The 15,991-nt window shown below is 68.3% G+C and overlaps 11 protein-coding genes across 11 annotated transcripts; 6 read left to right on the forward strand and 5 right to left on the reverse strand.

The window, feature by feature from the left end:
- Positions 1-423: 423 nt before the first annotated feature.
- Positions 424-2,457, forward strand: RHOBADRAFT_32163 (uncharacterized protein; the record flags this gene model as incomplete). The annotated part of the gene is made up of 10 exons (XM_018413015.1): positions 424-457; positions 538-634; positions 793-885; positions 959-1,018; positions 1,096-1,207; positions 1,301-1,348; positions 1,508-1,608; positions 1,712-2,080; positions 2,200-2,257; positions 2,350-2,457. The coding sequence occupies 10 exons, from the start codon at positions 424-426 to the stop codon at positions 2,455-2,457; spliced, it is 1,080 nt and encodes a 359-aa protein (XP_018269140.1).
- A 319-nt stretch (positions 2,458-2,776) lies between these two features.
- On the reverse strand, positions 2,777-3,204 carry RHOBADRAFT_55320 (uncharacterized protein; the record flags this gene model as incomplete). The annotated part of the gene is made up of 1 exon (XM_018417788.1): positions 2,777-3,204. A coding segment is annotated over one exon (428 nt), but the record flags the coding sequence as incomplete, so codon positions are not given.
- Positions 3,205-3,828: 624 nt separating this feature from the next.
- RHOBADRAFT_66819 (uncharacterized protein) lies at positions 3,829-5,330 on the forward strand. The gene is made up of 4 exons (XM_018419091.1): positions 3,829-4,266; positions 4,343-4,456; positions 4,536-4,613; positions 4,681-5,330. The coding sequence occupies exons 1-4, from the start codon at positions 3,864-3,866 to the stop codon at positions 5,286-5,288; spliced, it is 1,203 nt and encodes a 400-aa protein (XP_018269142.1). The 5' UTR covers positions 3,829-3,863; the 3' UTR covers positions 5,289-5,330.
- A 430-nt stretch (positions 5,331-5,760) lies between these two features.
- RHOBADRAFT_46189 (uncharacterized protein) lies at positions 5,761-6,234 on the reverse strand (the record flags this gene model as incomplete). Its single annotated transcript, XM_018414737.1, has 1 exon — positions 5,761-6,234. One exon carries the CDS (start codon positions 6,232-6,234, stop codon positions 5,761-5,763), a length of 474 nt encoding a protein of 157 aa, XP_018269143.1.
- A 387-nt stretch (positions 6,235-6,621) lies between these two features.
- On the reverse strand, positions 6,622-7,989 carry RHOBADRAFT_65476 (uncharacterized protein; the record flags this gene model as incomplete). Its single annotated transcript, XM_018418718.1, has 4 exons — positions 6,622-6,871; positions 7,119-7,478; positions 7,718-7,817; positions 7,918-7,989. Coding segments are annotated over 4 exons (721 nt in total), but the record flags the coding sequence as incomplete, so codon positions are not given.
- A 470-nt stretch (positions 7,990-8,459) lies between these two features.
- On the forward strand, positions 8,460-9,717 carry RHOBADRAFT_65478 (uncharacterized protein). The gene is made up of 6 exons (XM_018418719.1): positions 8,460-8,478; positions 8,616-8,633; positions 8,702-8,843; positions 8,960-9,012; positions 9,087-9,381; positions 9,498-9,717. The coding sequence occupies exons 4-6, from the start codon at positions 8,980-8,982 to the stop codon at positions 9,623-9,625; spliced, it is 456 nt and encodes a 151-aa protein (XP_018269145.1). The 5' UTR covers positions 8,460-8,478; positions 8,616-8,633; positions 8,702-8,843; positions 8,960-8,979; the 3' UTR covers positions 9,626-9,717.
- A 454-nt stretch (positions 9,718-10,171) lies between these two features.
- RHOBADRAFT_46192 (uncharacterized protein) lies at positions 10,172-10,508 on the forward strand (the record flags this gene model as incomplete). Its single annotated transcript, XM_018414738.1, has 2 exons — positions 10,172-10,416; positions 10,493-10,508. The coding sequence occupies 2 exons, from the start codon at positions 10,172-10,174 to the stop codon at positions 10,506-10,508; spliced, it is 261 nt and encodes an 86-aa protein (XP_018269146.1).
- Positions 10,509-10,896: 388 nt separating this feature from the next.
- Positions 10,897-12,392, reverse strand: RHOBADRAFT_66821 (uncharacterized protein). Its single transcript, XM_018419092.1, has 4 exons — positions 11,955-12,392; positions 11,763-11,876; positions 11,606-11,683; positions 10,897-11,538 (listed from the first exon to the last, which is right to left on the reverse strand). Exons 1-4 carry the CDS (start codon positions 12,355-12,357, stop codon positions 10,934-10,936), a joined length of 1,200 nt encoding a protein of 399 aa, XP_018269147.1. The 5' UTR covers positions 12,358-12,392; the 3' UTR covers positions 10,897-10,933.
- A 556-nt stretch (positions 12,393-12,948) lies between these two features.
- On the forward strand, positions 12,949-13,326 carry RHOBADRAFT_46194 (uncharacterized protein; the record flags this gene model as incomplete). Its single annotated transcript, XM_018414739.1, has 2 exons — positions 12,949-13,059; positions 13,123-13,326. 2 exons carry the CDS (start codon positions 12,949-12,951, stop codon positions 13,324-13,326), a joined length of 315 nt encoding a protein of 104 aa, XP_018269148.1.
- Positions 13,327-13,633: 307 nt separating this feature from the next.
- RHOBADRAFT_3370 (uncharacterized protein) lies at positions 13,634-14,543 on the reverse strand (the record flags this gene model as incomplete). Its single annotated transcript, XM_018413135.1, has 3 exons — positions 13,634-13,993; positions 14,122-14,215; positions 14,299-14,543. Coding segments are annotated over 3 exons (699 nt in total), but the record flags the coding sequence as incomplete, so codon positions are not given.
- A 313-nt stretch (positions 14,544-14,856) lies between these two features.
- RHOBADRAFT_46196 (uncharacterized protein) lies at positions 14,857-15,517 on the forward strand (the record flags this gene model as incomplete). Its single annotated transcript, XM_018414740.1, has 2 exons — positions 14,857-15,072; positions 15,155-15,517. The coding sequence occupies 2 exons, from the start codon at positions 14,857-14,859 to the stop codon at positions 15,515-15,517; spliced, it is 579 nt and encodes a 192-aa protein (XP_018269150.1).
- Between the last annotated feature and the right edge of the window lie 474 nt (positions 15,518-15,991).

Consider the following 15,991-nt stretch of genomic DNA (forward strand, 5'->3'; position numbering starts at 1 on the left):
ACGCTGTCGGCGCACGAGCGGTCAAGCCGCGGTTGCGACCCGCGCGCGCGCCTGGGCCGGTCTCTCGCGCTCGCCTCGCACCGCTTGGCTCGTCGCGAGTTCTCTCGACTGAGGACGACGGCAGCATGCAAGCGAGAGAGGGCATGCACAGCTCTCGGGGCGGGAAGGCGGTCGGCTCGTGCGCGTGGACGTGAGCGGCGCGGCGCCGAGCTCTGGCTGACTGCGAGATGGCGGGGCGTTTGGCGAGAGACGAAGCAGAAGAAGCGAGAGCGAGTGAGATAAGGGAGCGAGAGAGGGTGCAAGCCCGGCCGGTCCGCGAGCGTCCTGCGGGACTTGGCCGCGGCGGAGCAGAGAGAGAGCTCGGCGCACCCTCTCGCCCGGTCCAGCCGCCCTGCTTGCGCGCCTGCCTCGTCCCTGCCAGCCATGCCGACCAACGACACCATCAAGATCTTCAGCGGTGCGCCCCCTCTTTTGCCCTGGCGCGCGACGTAGCCCTCGACCGACGAGAGCTCATCGCTCGTGGTTGCTTGCTCGCAGGCACCTCGCACCCGCAACTGGCGCAGCTCATCGCCAGGCGCCTCGGATCTACCCTCGGCAGCTCGAGCATCGTCACCCTCCCCTCTGGCGAGCTCTCGTGAGTCCCCTCTCGTCCGACTCGCCCTCGGTCCCTCCCCGTCCTTCCGTTCGCCCGCTCTTCCCCGCGCATCCGACCCTCCCTCGCCTCGTCGGCTCGCCAGGAGAGTGCAGCTGCACGTACGAGTGAGCTGACGACACCTGCACCCCCCTGCGCAGCGTCACCTTCCACGAGTCGGTCCGCGAGGCCGATGTCTACATTGTCGCGACCGCGAGTGGTGACGAGACGAGCACCAACGGCGCATTGATGGAGTGCGTCCCTACTCCCTCGACCGACCTGTCCACCTCGTCGAGCCGTAGACTTAATCCTCGTGCTCTCCCGCAGGCTCTGCATCATGGCGCACACGCTCCGGATAGCCTCGGCTCGCCGCATCACCGCCGTCGTGTGCGTCCTCGCTCTCGCATCTCGATACCCGGGCCCAGAAGGAAGTGCGAGCTGACGGCGCAAGCACCCCGTCGCAGGCCGCACTTCCCCTACGCGCGGCAAGACAAGAAGGACAAGTCGCGCGCGCCGATTACGGCAAAGCTCATCGCCAACATGCTCGTGCGCGGTGCCGGCATCGACCACGTCATTGTGCGTCTCCCCCCCTGCTCTTGTCCTCGCAGTCCGACCGAGCGAGAGGCGCCGGACTGACGAGCCGTCTTCCGCCGTCCCGCCCGGCTGCAGACCATGGACCTGCACGCGAGCCAGATCCAGGGCTTCTTCGACATCCCGGTCGACAAGTGCGCCCCCTCCTTTCCCTCTCTCTCGCGCGCACTCTCGAGCAGAGCTGACCCTCACCTCCCCGCAGCGTGCGTCGCCGAGTCCCCCTTTCCCCTCCCCCCCCCCCCCCTTTTCCCGACTGACCTCCTCGCCCGTTTCGTGCCCTCGCAGCTGTACGCCGAGCCGACCATGCTGCAGTACCTGCGCGACACGATGGGCAAGGAGATCAAGAACGCCGTCATCGTCTCGCCTGATGCGGGAGGAGCCAAGCGGTGAGTCGACCGTCCTCTTGCCTCGGTGTCGCTCGGCGGTCATGCCGGTGTGCGACGCGGTAGTCGGCCACGTCGTGACTCACGACGAACCCGTCGCCCGCAGCGCGTCGTCGATGGCGGCCTCGCTCGACCTCGATTTCGCCCTGTTCCACAAGGAGCGCAAAAAGGCCAACGAGATTGCGCGCATGGTGCTCGTCGGCAACGTCGAGGGCAAGACGGCGATCCTGATCGACGACATGGCCGACACGTGCGGCACGCTCGTCATGGCGGCCAAGCACCTGCTCGCCGGCGGCGCAAAGCAGGTCTACGCCCTCGTCACGCACGGCATCCTCAGCGGCAAGGCCCTCGACAACCTCGCCGGGTCCGTCATCACCAAGCTGTTTGTCACCAACTCGATCCCGCAGGACCGCCACAAGGCCCAGTGCAAGATCCTGCGCGTGCTCGACGTGTCGCACGTCCTCGCCGAGGCTGTGTGCGTCCGGGTCGCTCTCTCTCTACGTCACGCGCGCACGAGGGCCAGCTGTGCTGCGCTCGTGGTTGCTCGTACCGCCTGGACCGTGCACCTGACCGACCTGTCTTTGCCTCGCACAGCCGTCGCAGCCACTACGGCGAGTCCGTCTCGGCCCTCTTTACCTCGGTCCCGTACGAGGTGCGTCCCTCTCCCTCCCTTCTCTCCCTCTCTCGCCCTCCTACTCGCAGCCTCACTGACACCTCTCGCCGACCCCGTGCCCCGCCCCGCAGGCCATCCAGGACCTCGAGTACCCAGTGTCGCCCGTCCCGCGAGCGGCCATCCCGTCGCACATCCTCGGCCAGCTCGAGCCGCAGACGCCGATCAAGGGGCAGCACTGAGCGGGACGGACGGGGTGCGGCGGCTCGTCGCATGCGAGGGCGAGCGACGGCGGACGGCGGCGAGCGGTCGGCGGCGAGTGGCGGCGAGCGCAGGTCGAGGTTCGTGCGCGCGAGGGCGGTCCATGTGTTTCTTTCTTCTCTCTCTCTCGTAGTGCCCAAGGCTCAAAACATGCCATGTAGACTCTTTCATCGACGCACTCTCTCTTCCTGTGGCGCGCTCGAGAGAGGAGAGGCGACAGCAGCTCTCTCGACCCGGGCGCGATCTCGCGCCGCCGCTCTCCCGCTCGCGGTCGCTCGGCCGCCTCCTGCTCGATCGACAGTCGTCGGTAGCACGATAGATTACCGCTCTGGACGTCGTCCTGCGTCGCCGCTCCGTCACCGATGATGCGCCGACGAGTTCCCGTACCGCTTGCGCAGCCCGACATAGACCCTCGCCGCGCACGTCTCGTCGCCCATCGTCATCTTGACCGTGTAGTCGCACAGCGACCTCAGGAGCAGGTATGCCCTCTGGTTCTCCTCGTCCCACCTCGCCTGCTCCTCGACGAGGGTCGCGCTCGGCGAGGTCCACGGCGTCGCCTCGGGCCGCGGTCGCCGGCCGTACAGGACGTCGGCCCACCCGCCGAGCGTCGCTGCCTCCTCGACGGCGAGGACCCACTCGTGCCAGTCGGCGTGGGCCGTCAGGCGAGGGACGCGCACCGTCTGGACGGATTGAAGCGCGAGGGCGGCTCGTGCTGGGTCGACAAACATCGGCGGCTGCTTGGCGAGACTGTGAGAGGCGGGCAGAGGTCAGTCGCCGGCGTGCGCAGGCTTGGGGAGAGGACAGGGAGGTGCTCACGGCGGCGGCGAGGGAGACGAGGCGACGAGCGGGGGTGCGGCTGCGGGACGAGGCGGCGGTCAGCTCGAGTCGGTCCTTGCACCCTCTGAGAAAGGAACGGGGTGCTCACTGCGCAGACTCGAGGCAGGAGAGCTGGAGAGGAGCAAGAGCGATGAGGTCGAACGAGCACAATGGCGTCGCGGTCCGCCCACCGAGAGGAGGCGTGTGCGCCGGGGGCTGAAGCACGCCGAGGGCCGAGGTCGATCGCGCCCCCTGTCCGCCGTGCCACGCGGGAGCGAGCACACACGCGCGCGTGGCTGCGACGAGCAGAGGCAGCAGTCGACGAGTCGCTCGAGGCCGAGGCAGCGTTGCGCTCGAGCGGTGCAAGGCGAGGCGGGAGCACGTGAGCAGCAGAGAGCACTGAAGTGGAGCGACTGCGCTTCGCGCCGAGAGCGAGTGAGCGGTCGCACGTCGAGAGCGAGGTCGAGAGGAGGAAGGGGAGGAGGGAGAGGACGGCTCTCGCCCACCACCGCTCGTGCTCCAGCTGAGCACCGCCAGACCACCTTGAGCACCCACTCGACCACCTCGAGCCATGCGCCGCGGCCAACGGCACAACGCCATCACCAACTCGCCCGTCGTCCGCTCCTTCATCCGACCTGTCCTCTCCTCGGTCCCCGCCGCTACAGCCGCCGCCACGACTAGCGCAGCACGGCAAGAGACGCTCAACAAGTACCTGGGCGAGGTCGCGCAGCCGGACGAGCAGTGGCTGATCCCGACTCAGCCCTCGCTCGTCGCGGCGGCGGGAGGTGCGGTCGTCGGCGTCGAGGACGAGGGCAAGCGGCCCGAGTCGAGCGACGTCAAGGGCAAGAAGCGCGCTCGAGTCGACGAGCTCGACGGCGAGGCGCACGCGGTCGAGTACGACGCGGCGGCGGGCACTCGGTTCGGCGTCCAGGTGCGCTACTCGGAGGACAACCTGCCCCTCGAGCTCGACAAGTGTGCGTCCAGCTCTGTCTTTCCCCCTCTCGTCGACACTCCCAGTAAGGCACTGACTCGCCCGAGGCACGCCCGCAGACTGGGCGCAGCGGTACCGCCTCTTCTCGCTGTTTGACGACGGGTGCGAGATGGACCGCGAGGGGTGGTACTCGGTCACGCCCGAGAACGTGGCAGCCCAGATCGCCGAGCGCTGTGCGTCCACTCTCTCTTCTCGTGAGACGGGCGGGGAGAGGAGCGGCAACTGACTCGAGGTGGGCGTGCGCGAGAACAGGTCGAAGCGGCACCATCGTCGACGCGTTCTGCGGCGTCGGCGGCAACGCGATCCAGTTTGCCTTCACCTGCGAGCGAGGTGCGTCCACGCCCTTCTCTCCCCGACCCTCCAACCTAGCCGAGCTGACCCAAACTCGCCCTCGCAGTCATCGCTCTCGACACGTCGCCCGTCCGCCTCGCGTGCGCCGCCCACAACGCGCGCGTGTACGGCGTCGCCGACCGCATCACGTTCATCCTCGGCGACTGGGTCGCGTGGGCGCGAGCGTACGCCGAGCGACTCGAGCGCGGCGAGGTCACGAGCGACGAGGACCGCGTCGAGTGCGTCTTCTTGTCGCCGCCGTGGGGCGGGATCGACTATCAGACGACGCTGTCGACGACGGCGGGTCCGGTGCAGCCGCCGGCGAAGAAGAAGAAGCGGCGGCGGCAGTCGTCGGGCGTCGACGGCGGCGAGGACGACCCAGCGGCGCCGGCACGAGGAGGAGCTGGCGCCTACCCGCTGTCGGCGCTCGCCCCGCTCCACGGCGCCGACCTGTTCGCCCTCGCGCGCCGCATGACGCCCAATGTCGCCATGTTCCTCCCTCGCAACGTCGACCTCCTCGAGCTCGCGACGCTGCCCGGGCTCGGCGAGACGGAGAAGGTCGAGGTCGAGGAGTCGTGGATGGGGTGGAAGTGCAAGGCCGTGACAGCCTACTTCGGTGAGCTGGCGGTGGGCAATGGGTACGTCGACGGAGGGGCGGACGATCTGGACCGTTGAGCAGCGTCGCTCGGTGTGCAACTCGTCGTCCTCTCACTTTGCGAAGGTCGCGCGAGCGGGAGCACGAGACGACCTCGAGCTTGAGGCCTGAGAGCCTTACGAGAGCGACGAGCAAGTCGAGATGCTCGAACGGACCAGCGAGGGCGGGCCAGGAGGCTGTGGCTGCTTGCGAGACGAGGCAAGAAGAGCAGATCCAGCGAAAGTTGAGCGCGTTTCTCTCTCGAAGCAGCCTCGCGGTGTGCCCATTCTACGCTCGCAGACTCGCAAGAGGGTGTGAAAGGTACCGCGCTGCTGCATTGCGCAAGCCTCGACGTCTCAAGCGCTTCCTCGACCCGACTCGCCGACCGCGGACCGCCTCGACCACATCTGCCGCCGCCGCCGCCGACGCGGGGCTAGGGAAGGTCAGCTCGACGACTCAAGAGACGAGAGAGTGCACAAGAGAGTGTGCGAGAGAGAGAAAGGCGAGCGCACCTCACTCGCGCTTGACGCGCTTGACCTGCCGCTCGTCGTCGAGTGACGTGGCCGCCCTCTTCGCGGCCTGGGCGGCCTTGCGCGCCTCCTTGACGGCCTTGCGCGCCTCCTTGACGGCCTTGATCGCCGCGGCAATCTCGTCGTCGACGACAAGGTCCGGCTTGGGCTTGGGCTCGGGCTCGGACGCCGCGGAGCGGGCGGGCTCGAACAGGTTGGCGGTCGCGGCGGCTGAGGTCGAGGGTGGGTCGGCGGCGGTCGAGGCGGGCTCTGCGAGTTGAGGTGGCGCGGGCTCCGGCTTGTGCTCAGGCTCTGGCGCGGCGGAGCGGGCCGGCTCGGATGGCTCGGGGGACGCGGCGCGCGAGGGCGAGGTCGAGCTGTCGGTCGACTCGGACTCGTCGAGCGCAGGGTCGACACGGCGACGTGGGAGCCGCCCGAAGCCGATCGTCTTGACCGAGCGCATCTTGCTGCGAGCCATGCTAGCGGATGAGGTGGAGCAGGGGAAGTGAGAGGAGGGAGGAGAAGCGAGTCGCGAGTCGGGCCGGCCCCACTCGGTCGCTCGCTCGCACCTCCTCATCCGCGGGCCTCATCTCGTGCTCGCTCGCAGGATCCCTTGCGCGATGAACGACGGACAGATCGTGCAGATCGTTCGAGAGAGCGGCGAGCGAGGCCGAAGCAAAAGAGGAGGCCCGAGCCCTCTCGCGCTCTCGCAGATCCAGCGACGACGAGACGAGTCTGGGAAGCCGCACTCTCGGTACAAACCACCCCTACAAGCCCCGAGCCCGACTCCCCTCCTCGCTCGACCCGCACCGATCCACCCCTCGCACGCACAGAGACGCAGTCGGGGAGGAGAAGAACGGAAATCGACGGTTGCAGCAGCGACGGCAGGTGGGGAAAAAGCACAAGTTGGAGAGGGTGTGTGCTTTTTACGCCGAGCGGGCAGCGGCCTTCTTGGCCTTGACGGCGCTGGCGACCTGCTTGCGCTCGGCGAGGCGCTTGGCGACCACGACCTCGTACTCGGCCTTCTGCGCCTTCTGCGACTCGGTCTTGCGGCGCTTGAGCGAGCGCAGGTGGCGGCGGCGCTGCAGGCGCTCCGGCGTGACGAGGCGCTGGATCTTTTTGCGTAGAAGGGAACGGGGAGAGAAAGAGTGTCAGTGGGGCTGTCGCTGAATGCTTCGAGGAGATGCGAGAGACGAGGGAGGGAGCGTGAGGTGACCGGCGGCGCGCCGGCTCGACAGGCTGGGCCGAGGGCGCCACAGCGAGGACGTTGTAGACAAGAAGAGATCGAAAGAGGTACAGGACGAGGAGAGGGGACGAGGGTCGCCGTCGCTGGATCTGAGAGAGAGAGAGTCCGGGACGCACCTTGGGCGCCTTGGTGTAGGGCTTGGCGCCCTCCTTCTTCGGGACGACCTCGCGGCGGATGACAAACTTGCGCACGTCGTCCGACTTGTCGAGGTTGAAGAAGCGGCGGATCTTGGTCGCGCGCTTGGGGCCGAGGCGCTTGGGCAGGACCGTGTCGGTCAGGCCCGGGATGTCCGACTCGCCTTGCTTGACGACGACGAGGTGGAGCGCGCGGACGTCCGGGCCGACAATGCAGCCGCGGACCGACTTGCGCTTGCGCTCGCCGTCGCGGCGGGGGCGGTAGCACGAGTGGCCCTTGGCGAGGAGGAGCTTGACACGGTGCGGGACAAGGACACCCTGCTTAAGCGGGAATCCCTGCTTCTGCACTCGGTGAATGCCCCGCAGCACGTGGTGGTCGAGTGGTCGAGGTAGTGATCGAGCGAGGGTCGTGGTCGAGCGTCGAGAGTGGTAGGGAGGGGGAGCGCAACAGCGGCGCAAGCGTGCGGGTACGGTGTCGGCGGAGCGAGAGGTGTCGAGAGGGGGTGGAAGGAGGTGGGCAAGACGCGGTGAGCAGGCGGACCCGAGGAGAGCGAGGCGAGAGAGAGCGAGAGTAGACGAACGTCGTTGCCGCCGGTGATCCTCACGACGTAGCCCTTGAACTCGTCGCCGAGGGCGTCAGCCGGGACCTCCTGGGCCATGCGCTTCTCGTAGAAGATGCGACTGTGCGGTGGGACGAGGTGTGGGGAGGTCGAGAGGGTCAGTTCGAGCTCGACGACGGCGACGCCCGAGAGGAGGGGAACGAGGGAGAGGTGGGACGCACGTCTTGCGCTCGTCATCGATCTCGATGGTCTTCTGCTGCCCGGTGGCAGGGTTGGCAAAGCACAACTTCATGCTGTTGCGAGGGGGACGAGGTGGGTCAGCGCGCCCGAGTCGAGACGAAGGGTGCGGGTGGTGCTGCTGCTGCCGCCCTCGCCGCCCGCCCTGCGCCCGCCGTTCATGCCCTGCTGCCTCGGGACCAGTCCATCGTCGCGCTTCGACCGGCGGTAGCGCTCGCAGGAGCAGCCGTTGGGGCGTGGTCGGGCGAGTCCTCCATTTTTGCCCCGGCGCAGGTGGGCTCGAGCCAGGTCGTCGACGAGGTGGGCGGGGCGGTTGGCGCGGGTGGGTCGACGGGTGGCGGAAGCTCGAGTGCACCTGAGCAATGGGGCAGAGCTTACGTGACCGAGGAGACGAGGGAGAGAGGGGAGGCCGGTGGGCGAGCGACTTGGGCGAGCGGCGAGTCGGCGCGGCGGTCCAGGCGCGGCGGCCGCAAACCTCTCTGCGCCGCCTCCTCTCGCCCTCCCTTCTCTTCCTTTGGACCCTTTCGTTGAAGCTTCCCCGACTTGTGAGTCGCCACCAGCACTCCTCCGTGTGGGCTCGCCTCACTGACCTCGCTTCTACTCCCGCCCCCTCCTCCTCGCTCCCCTCTCCTCTCCTCCGACTCTCGACCTCGTCCTCGACCTCGACCTCGACCCTCCCCAGTTCCGCCGTCGCCACCCCGTAAGCCCCATGACCCTCTCTCTCTGCAGCATGCGATAAGCACTCGCGCCGTGCCCCCCTTCGACGAGGGCCGACTCGCAGTCTCGGCCTCTCTTCCCGCCAGAGAGCGAGCTCGGGTCGCGCAGGGGACAGGAGAGCTGGACCCGGTTCCCTCTCGAATGAGGTGCTGACAGCTGCTCTTGCGGTTGGTCCCCTTCATCGAAACAGAACGTGCGTCGCCCGTTTCCCTCGTCTCGTTCTCGTCCTCGACGAACCGTGCTGACCTTCTCTCCTCCCCCTTCTCTCGCCTCCCTCGCCCTCCCGTCGACTCGCCCGACCGTGTACAGCCCCCGACAACTTAGCCAGAATGGGTCGCATGCACAACCCCCACAAGGGTATCGTGAGTCTCGCCGTGCCCCGCTCCCCTCTCGCCCGGAACGCGTCGCTCACCTCGCCCCTCCCTCTCTTCCACAGGCGGGCTCTGCCCTCCCGTACAAGCGCTCGGCGCCGCGCTGGCTCAAGACCTCGCCCGACGAGATCAAGGAGCAGATCTTCAAGCTCGCGCGCAAGGGCCTCACGCCGTCGCAGATCGGCGTCATCCTCCGCGACTCGCACGGCGTCGCCCAGGTCAAGTCGGTCACCGGTAACAAGATCCTCCGCATCCTCAAGACGGCCGGCCTCGCGCCCCAGATCCCCGAGGACCTGTACCACCTCATCAAGAAGGCCGTCCAGGTTCGCAAGCACCTCGAGCGCAACCGCCACGACAAGGGTGCGTCCCGCCGTTTCGCTCGCTCGTCTTGGCGTCTCTCGTGCATCCGCTCCGGGTGCTCGGCGGCTCCATGTCCGTTGAGCGTCGTCTGACTCTCGCCTCGCGCCCCCTCGCAGACTCCAAGTTCCGCCTGATTCTCATCGAGTCGCGTATCCACCGCCTCGCGCGCTACTACCGCACCAAGTCGCAGCTCCCGCCCACGTTCAAGTACGAGGCCGCGACCGCGTCGACCCTCATTGCCTAAACCTGCGTCGCTCGCGACCGGGATCGGGTGGTACCTTGGGAAGGGGTTTTTGGGGGCGCGAGGGCTGCCAATACAGTCGTTGGGCTGCTTCCTCCTCGAGTGTGCTGCGCGGTGCGAGAGGTGCGAGAGAAGAGTCGCCGAGAGACGGCGAGAAGCGATTCCGCCTCGACTTGGCTCGAATGCGCCTTTCGCCCCTCGCTCTCCCATTTCTGCTGTTCCCTCGTCTCTGTGCGTCGCCGACGAGCCTTTGCTGCTGTCCCTGAACGCGTCGAGCGTCGGCGCGTTGAGAGGATGAGCGGTTCGACGAGCGCGGCGAGGAGCCCGCTTGGACCGCGCAACTCTCCGTCTCTTCCGCTGGCAGCACAGCCTCGCTCTCGGCGCGACGCACGCCCGCTCGGCTCTCGCGGACAGAGCGCGGACTTGCCGGCGTCGCTCGCGCTGTGCAGACCGTGGGCCGGGACGAGCGACGGCTCGAATCGAGAGCGCATCCAGTCGCGACCGTTCGGCTCTTCTCTCTCCCTTCGCCTCACCCTCTCGCTCGTCGCCATGACTCGCACGAAGCAGAGCGCGCGCAAGGGCACCGGCGGCAAACCTCCCCGCAAGCAGCTCGCCGCCAAAGCCGCGAGGAAGCAGAGCGCCGCCGCCGCCTCGTCCACCGCGCCGTCCACTTCGACCGGCGACACGCCCAAGCAGACGGTCGACACGAGCGCGGCCGAGGCGGCCAAGAAGAAGCAGGACCGCGAGGCGCGCAAGGCGGCTGCTGCCGAGGCCAAGTCGCGCATTGGTGCCGCGTCGTCCAACTCGGAGCCAGTCGAGCCGGTCGAGGGCGAGTGAGGTGCGCCCCTTCTCTCTCGTTCGCTCTCACAGCACAAGTGGAAGCTGACATGCCTACCTCTCTCGGCCAGCAGGAGCGTCGGGCGAGTGTGCGGCCGTGCGAGGCAGCGCGGGCGAGGTGGAGCGGCTTCTCTGGGTCGAGGCGAGACGGCGGCGGCGAGGTCCAGCTGCGTGCAATGTGTATCAGTCTCTCTCCTTCATCTCGCACATTGGTGAGCGAGCCCCTGCTGCGGCTCGAGGCCTTACGAGAGAGCGAGGACGCCGCACGGACTCGTCGCGCGAGATCCGTTCTTTCGCCTCGCCTCAGGAGCAGCTGCAGGCTCTCGCTTCTTATCTCGCTGCTGCATTCGAGCTGATTGACTTGCCCGTCACTCATAAGGCTCAGAGACCTCAAGCTCAAGGCCGTCTCGTGCTCTCGCTCGCTCGACCTTCGCAAAGTGGGAGGACGACGAGTTGCACTCGCAGCGACGCTACTCAACGCTCCTGCTCGTCCTCGTTCCCGCCGACGTACCCGTTGCCGACCGCCAGCTCGCCAAAGTAGGCCGTCACGGCCTTGCACTTCCACCCCATCCACGCCTCCTCGACCTCGACCTTCTCCGTCTCGCCGAGCCCGGGCAGCGTCGCGAGCTCGAGGAGGTCGACGTTGCGAGGGAGGAACATGGCGACGTTGGGCGTCATGCGCCGCGCGAGGGCGAACAGGTCGGCGCCGTGGAGCGGGGCGAGCGCCGAGAGCGGGTAGGCGCCACCTCCTTGAGTCGGCGGCGCCGGGTCGACCTCGCCGCCGTCGACGCCCGACGACTGCCGCCGCCGCTTCTTCTTCTTTGCCGGCGGCTGCACCGGACCCGCCGTCGTCGACAGCGTCGTCTGATAGTCGATCCCGCCCCACGGCGGCGACAGGAAGACGCACTCGACGCGGTCCTCGTCGCTCACGACCTCGCCGCGCTCGAGTCGCTCGGCGTACGCTCGCGCCCACGCGACCCAGTCGCCCAGGATGAACGTGATGCGGTCGGCGACGCCGTACACGCGCGCGTTGTGGGCTGCGCACGCGAGGCGGACGGGCGACGTGTCCAGAGCAATGACTGCGAGGGCGAGTTTGGGTCAGCTCAGCTAGGTTGGAGGGTCGGGGAGAGAAGGGCGTGGACGCACCTCGCTCGCAGGTGAAGGCAAACTGGATCGCGTTGCCGCCGACGCCGCAGAACGCGTCGACGATGGTGCCGCTTCGACCTGTTCTCGCGCACGCCCACCTCGAGTCAGTTGCCGCTCCTCTCCCCGCCCGTCTCACGAGAAGAGAGAGTGGACGGACAGCGCTCGGCGATTTGGGCTGCCACGTTCTCGGGCGTGACCGAGTACCACCCCTCGCGGTCCATCTCGCACCCGTCGTCAAACAGCGAGAAGAGGCGGTACCGCTGCGCCCAGTCTGCGGGCGTGCCTCGGGCGAGTCAGTCGCTCGGTGAGAGCGTCGACGAGAGGAAAAGAAAGAGAGAGCTGGACGCACACTTGTCGAGCTCGAGAGGGAGGTTGTCCTCCGAGTAGCGCACCTGGACGCCGAACCGAGTGCCCGCCGCCTCGTCGTACTCGACCGCGTGCGCCTCGCCGTCGAGCTCGTCGACTCGAGCGCGCTTCTTGCCCTTGACGTCGCTCGAACCGGGCCGCCCGCCCTTGTCCTCGACCTCGACGACCGCACCTCCCGCCGCCGCGACCAACGAGGGCTGAGTCGGGATCAGCCACCGCTCGTCCGGCTGCACAACCTCGCCCAGGTACTTGTTGAGCGTCTCTTGCTGTGCTGCGCTGGTCGTGGCGGCGGCTGGAGCCGAGGGGACCGAGGAGAGGACAGGTCGGATGAAGGAGCGGACGACGGGCGAGTTGGTGATGGCGTTGTGCCGTTGGCCGCGGCGCATGGCTCGAGGTGGTCGAGTGGGTGCTCAAGGTGGTCTGGCGGTGCTCAGCTGGAGCAAGAGCGGTGCAGTGGACGAGGGCCGTCATCTCTCTCCTCCCCTTCCTCCTTCCTTCTCTCGACCTCGCTCTCGACGTGCGACCGCTCACTCGCTCTCGTCGTGATGCTCAGTCGCTCCTATTCAGAGCTCCCTGCTGCTTTGTGCTCCCGCTTCGCCTTGCACCGCTCGAGCGCAGCGCTGCCTCGACCTCGCGCGACTCGTCGAGCGCTGCCTCTGATGGACGCAGTCACGCGCGCCTGTAAGCTCGCTGCCGCGTGGCACGGCGGACAGGAGGCGCGATCGACCTCCGCCCTCGGCGTGCTTCAGCCCCCGGCGCACACGCCTCCTCTCGGACGGACCGCCAGCGTTTGCTCGCTCGGCGTCGCAGCTCTCGCTCTCTCTTCCCTCCTCAGCAGACTGCCAGGACCCGAGTCGGTGCGTCTCCTCCAGCCGGGAGCATTTCTCACTCGTCTCGAGCTCACTGAACTCGCGCCCGCAGGTCCACCCTCCGTCGCACCCTCTTCCACCTCCCGACCCGCCTCGCCTTCCATCACGATGGACTGGGCGACAAGGGTCAGCCTTGCGGCCCAGGTCATGACGGCGTTCAAGGTGAACAAGCTCTCCGGCAGTGCCAACTGGCGCAGCTGGGAGCTCGCCATCGACGAGGTGGCCCGCGTTTGCGGCTGGAAAGACGCGCTGGAACACGAGAACGACTGTTGGGACCCGCAGTACCCATGCGTCCCTTGCCAAGCGGTTTACCCGATGCTGCGCTCGACGTGCACGGTCGAGGTCAAGGAGCACATCGCCGGCGTCACCTGCGCCAAGAAGGCGTACGCGATCCTGCACAACACGTTCGGGCCCGCATCCGTCGAGGGCAAGCGCTACGCTCTCGAGCAGGCGCGCATCGAGGGCCTCGCGACGATCGCGCAGTGAGGCGGCGGCGCGACGGCGGTGCGCTCGAGGCCGAGGGTCCGCAGCGGCGCAGGTTCGAGCGCGAGGCGTCGTCGGCCTTCCTTTCCCTTCGAGCCAGCTCTCGTGCAACTCGCTCGTTCGCCAGCTCTTTCCTTTTCGTCGAGAGCCGTCGAGAGCTGTCGAGAGCTGCAAGCCTGTCAAAGCGAGCCGACATCGGGCAGAGCCTCTCGCGAGACGCTCTCTCTCTTTCTCTCTCCGCGGCGGCGACGTCCTCGCAAGCGGAACCCACCAACGCTTCACCCACCCGCTACTACCGTCCCTCGCCCCTCGCGCCCTTGTCGCCCTGCACCTCTTCGAGCGCGCGCTCGACCCACTCGTCGACCCGTCCGCTCGCGAGCCTTCCCTCGCCGTCAAAGAAGGCCGCGCACGGGCTCACGAGCTGGTGCGACGCGCGGTGCAGGAGCGCCTTGCCTGCGCTCGACGAGTGCGAGTACGAGAGGGTGAGGGCGTAGAGCGGGTAGGACGCGGGGGAGGGCGCCGAGGAGGGGGAGGAGGAGGTGGGCGAGGAGAGCGAGAGGGAGGGCGACGCCGCGAGGAGGGAGAGAGGGAAGGGGACCCAGGACGAGGCGGTAAAGGTGCGGGGCGAGGCGGCCGCGAGCGACGAGACGCTCAGGCGCTCGGTCGAGATCTGCGCGTGCGGGCGAGCGGGGCGTCATTATCTCGCACGTGATCTCAACATCTCTGCTGCAGGCGACTCGCACCGCGAGACGCTGACGAGCAGAGAGAGAAAAGAGCGAGAGGAAGAGCGCGACGCACGCGCGAGGCGAGGGTACGGCGCTTGCCCTCGAAGATGGTGTTCTTCTCGACGAGCGCGACGTGGAGCGCGAGCGCCGTGTTGAGGACGACGTACCTGTGCGCGCACGTTCTCTCGAGTCAGTCATGCCGCAACCAGACCGAACCACAGAGAGTGAGAGAGAGGAGAGAGGGACGCACAGGGCGACGCCGAGTGAGACCCAGAGGGTGCTGTCGTTAAACGGGGTGCGGTACCCGTAGTAGCCCGTCGCGGCGGCGACTGCGACGCTCGACCAACCAAGAGCGAGGCGCACGTCGTCGTGGCGGTACGAGCGCGTGAACGGGGGGCGCGACGTGGTGCCGGCAGCTGAGGGGCGCGAGAGGAGGTCCTTGACGTGGTCGTCGAGGGCGTTTTTGAGCTCGGTGATGTTGTGCGTGTTGACCTTTGGGGCTGGGGTGCGGTCGAGCGCGACGGGCGGAGCGTCGGTGGTTGACGCAGGAGGGAGAGCGGCTGTGGGGAGGGGAGGAGGTGGTGAGCAACGTGTGGAGAGAGCGAGGGCTGTGGGTTGGAGCGCACCGAGCTGCTCTGGAGTGAGGGCGACAGTCTGCTGGGACTCTTGAGCCTTGGCGGCGGTCTTCTTGGCCATGCTGAGGTGTGGTCGAGGGAGGGAAGGTCCGACGACGACGACGACGACGAGGAGGAGCGTCCCTCTCTCTCGCTCTCTCGCACAGAGGCAGAGGAGGCCACCTAGCGACTGCATGGCCTCCCTCGCCGACCTCGTCCCGCTCCTGCACGCTCAGCCCGACCCCTACGCCCCCCTGTTCGACGACCGCCTCCTCATCTCGCTCACCGTCGCCCTCGCATCCGACCACCCGTCCCTCGTCCTGCGCGTCGGCTCTGCCACCCCGGACGACCCGAGAGGCCGCTCGACTCGCCACGAGCTCGTCCGCAGGGTCGCAGACGAGGTCGCCTGGGTGCGTTCCCTCCCTGCTCCTGCCTCCCTTTCTCCCCCCTGCCGCCGACTCTTGCTCACCTGCACTCTCGTCCCCGACCCAGATCTGCGCCTTTGCCTTTGCCCTCTCGAGCCACCGCGTGTCGTGCTCGCCAAAGCTCTCGTCGTCCGCCTTCCTCAAGTCGCTCTTCGCCCCACCGCCACCCCCCTCGGCCTCGGCGGTCGACCCGGACGTCCTGTCGCCGTCGCCGTCGCGCAAGGACAGCTTTGCGTCGCGTGTGAGCTTTGACGGGTCCCAGCAGCGCAGGGCGCCGAGGAGGAGCCTGACGGGCCCGCTCGAGGTGTCGGTCGCGCGCGCCAATCACGACGCCGACCCGAGGAAGGCTCGCTCCCCGTCGAGGGTGCGTCGCACCGCCCTCCCCTTCCCCTCTCTCTCTCCCTCCCACGACCCACGATCACACCACTGACCCGCCACCCCCTCTCCCTCCTCCAGCTCGACTTCCTCCGCACGCCCACCTCCCCCACCCCGAACCCGACCCCCTCGAGCGCCCCACCCTCGCGCATCTCGTTCTCAGACCTCACCGGCCCCGCACCAGACGACGGCGAGTCGTCCGCCGGCGAGGACCTGTACCCGCCGTCCTGGCCGTCGCCGACCGTCGCGCGCCGCTCGGCGCGCCCGTCCGCTCCCGGCGGGTCACCGAGCCCGGATCGCCGAGTGCGCACGACGGGTGCGGGAGCGAGCCGCCACACGGTCGGCGCGAGGGACGCCGCGCGAGATGGGCTCGGCGTCGGGCTTGGGCTCGGCGGCGGCGTCGAGCACGGCGCGCCGCGCTCGTCGAGCCCGCGCCTCGCGCGCGACGGGAGCGGGTACTTTGTACCTCGCAGCGGCAGCGCCGGCGGTGGAGCGCCGGCACCTATGGTCTCCAGACGGACGCTAAAGG

This window comes from Rhodotorula graminis (assembly GCF_001329695.1).
Source record: "Rhodotorula graminis WP1 unplaced genomic scaffold RHOBAscaffold_12, whole genome shotgun sequence".
Classification (NCBI taxonomy): domain Eukaryota; kingdom Fungi; phylum Basidiomycota; class Microbotryomycetes; order Sporidiobolales; family Sporidiobolaceae; genus Rhodotorula; species Rhodotorula graminis.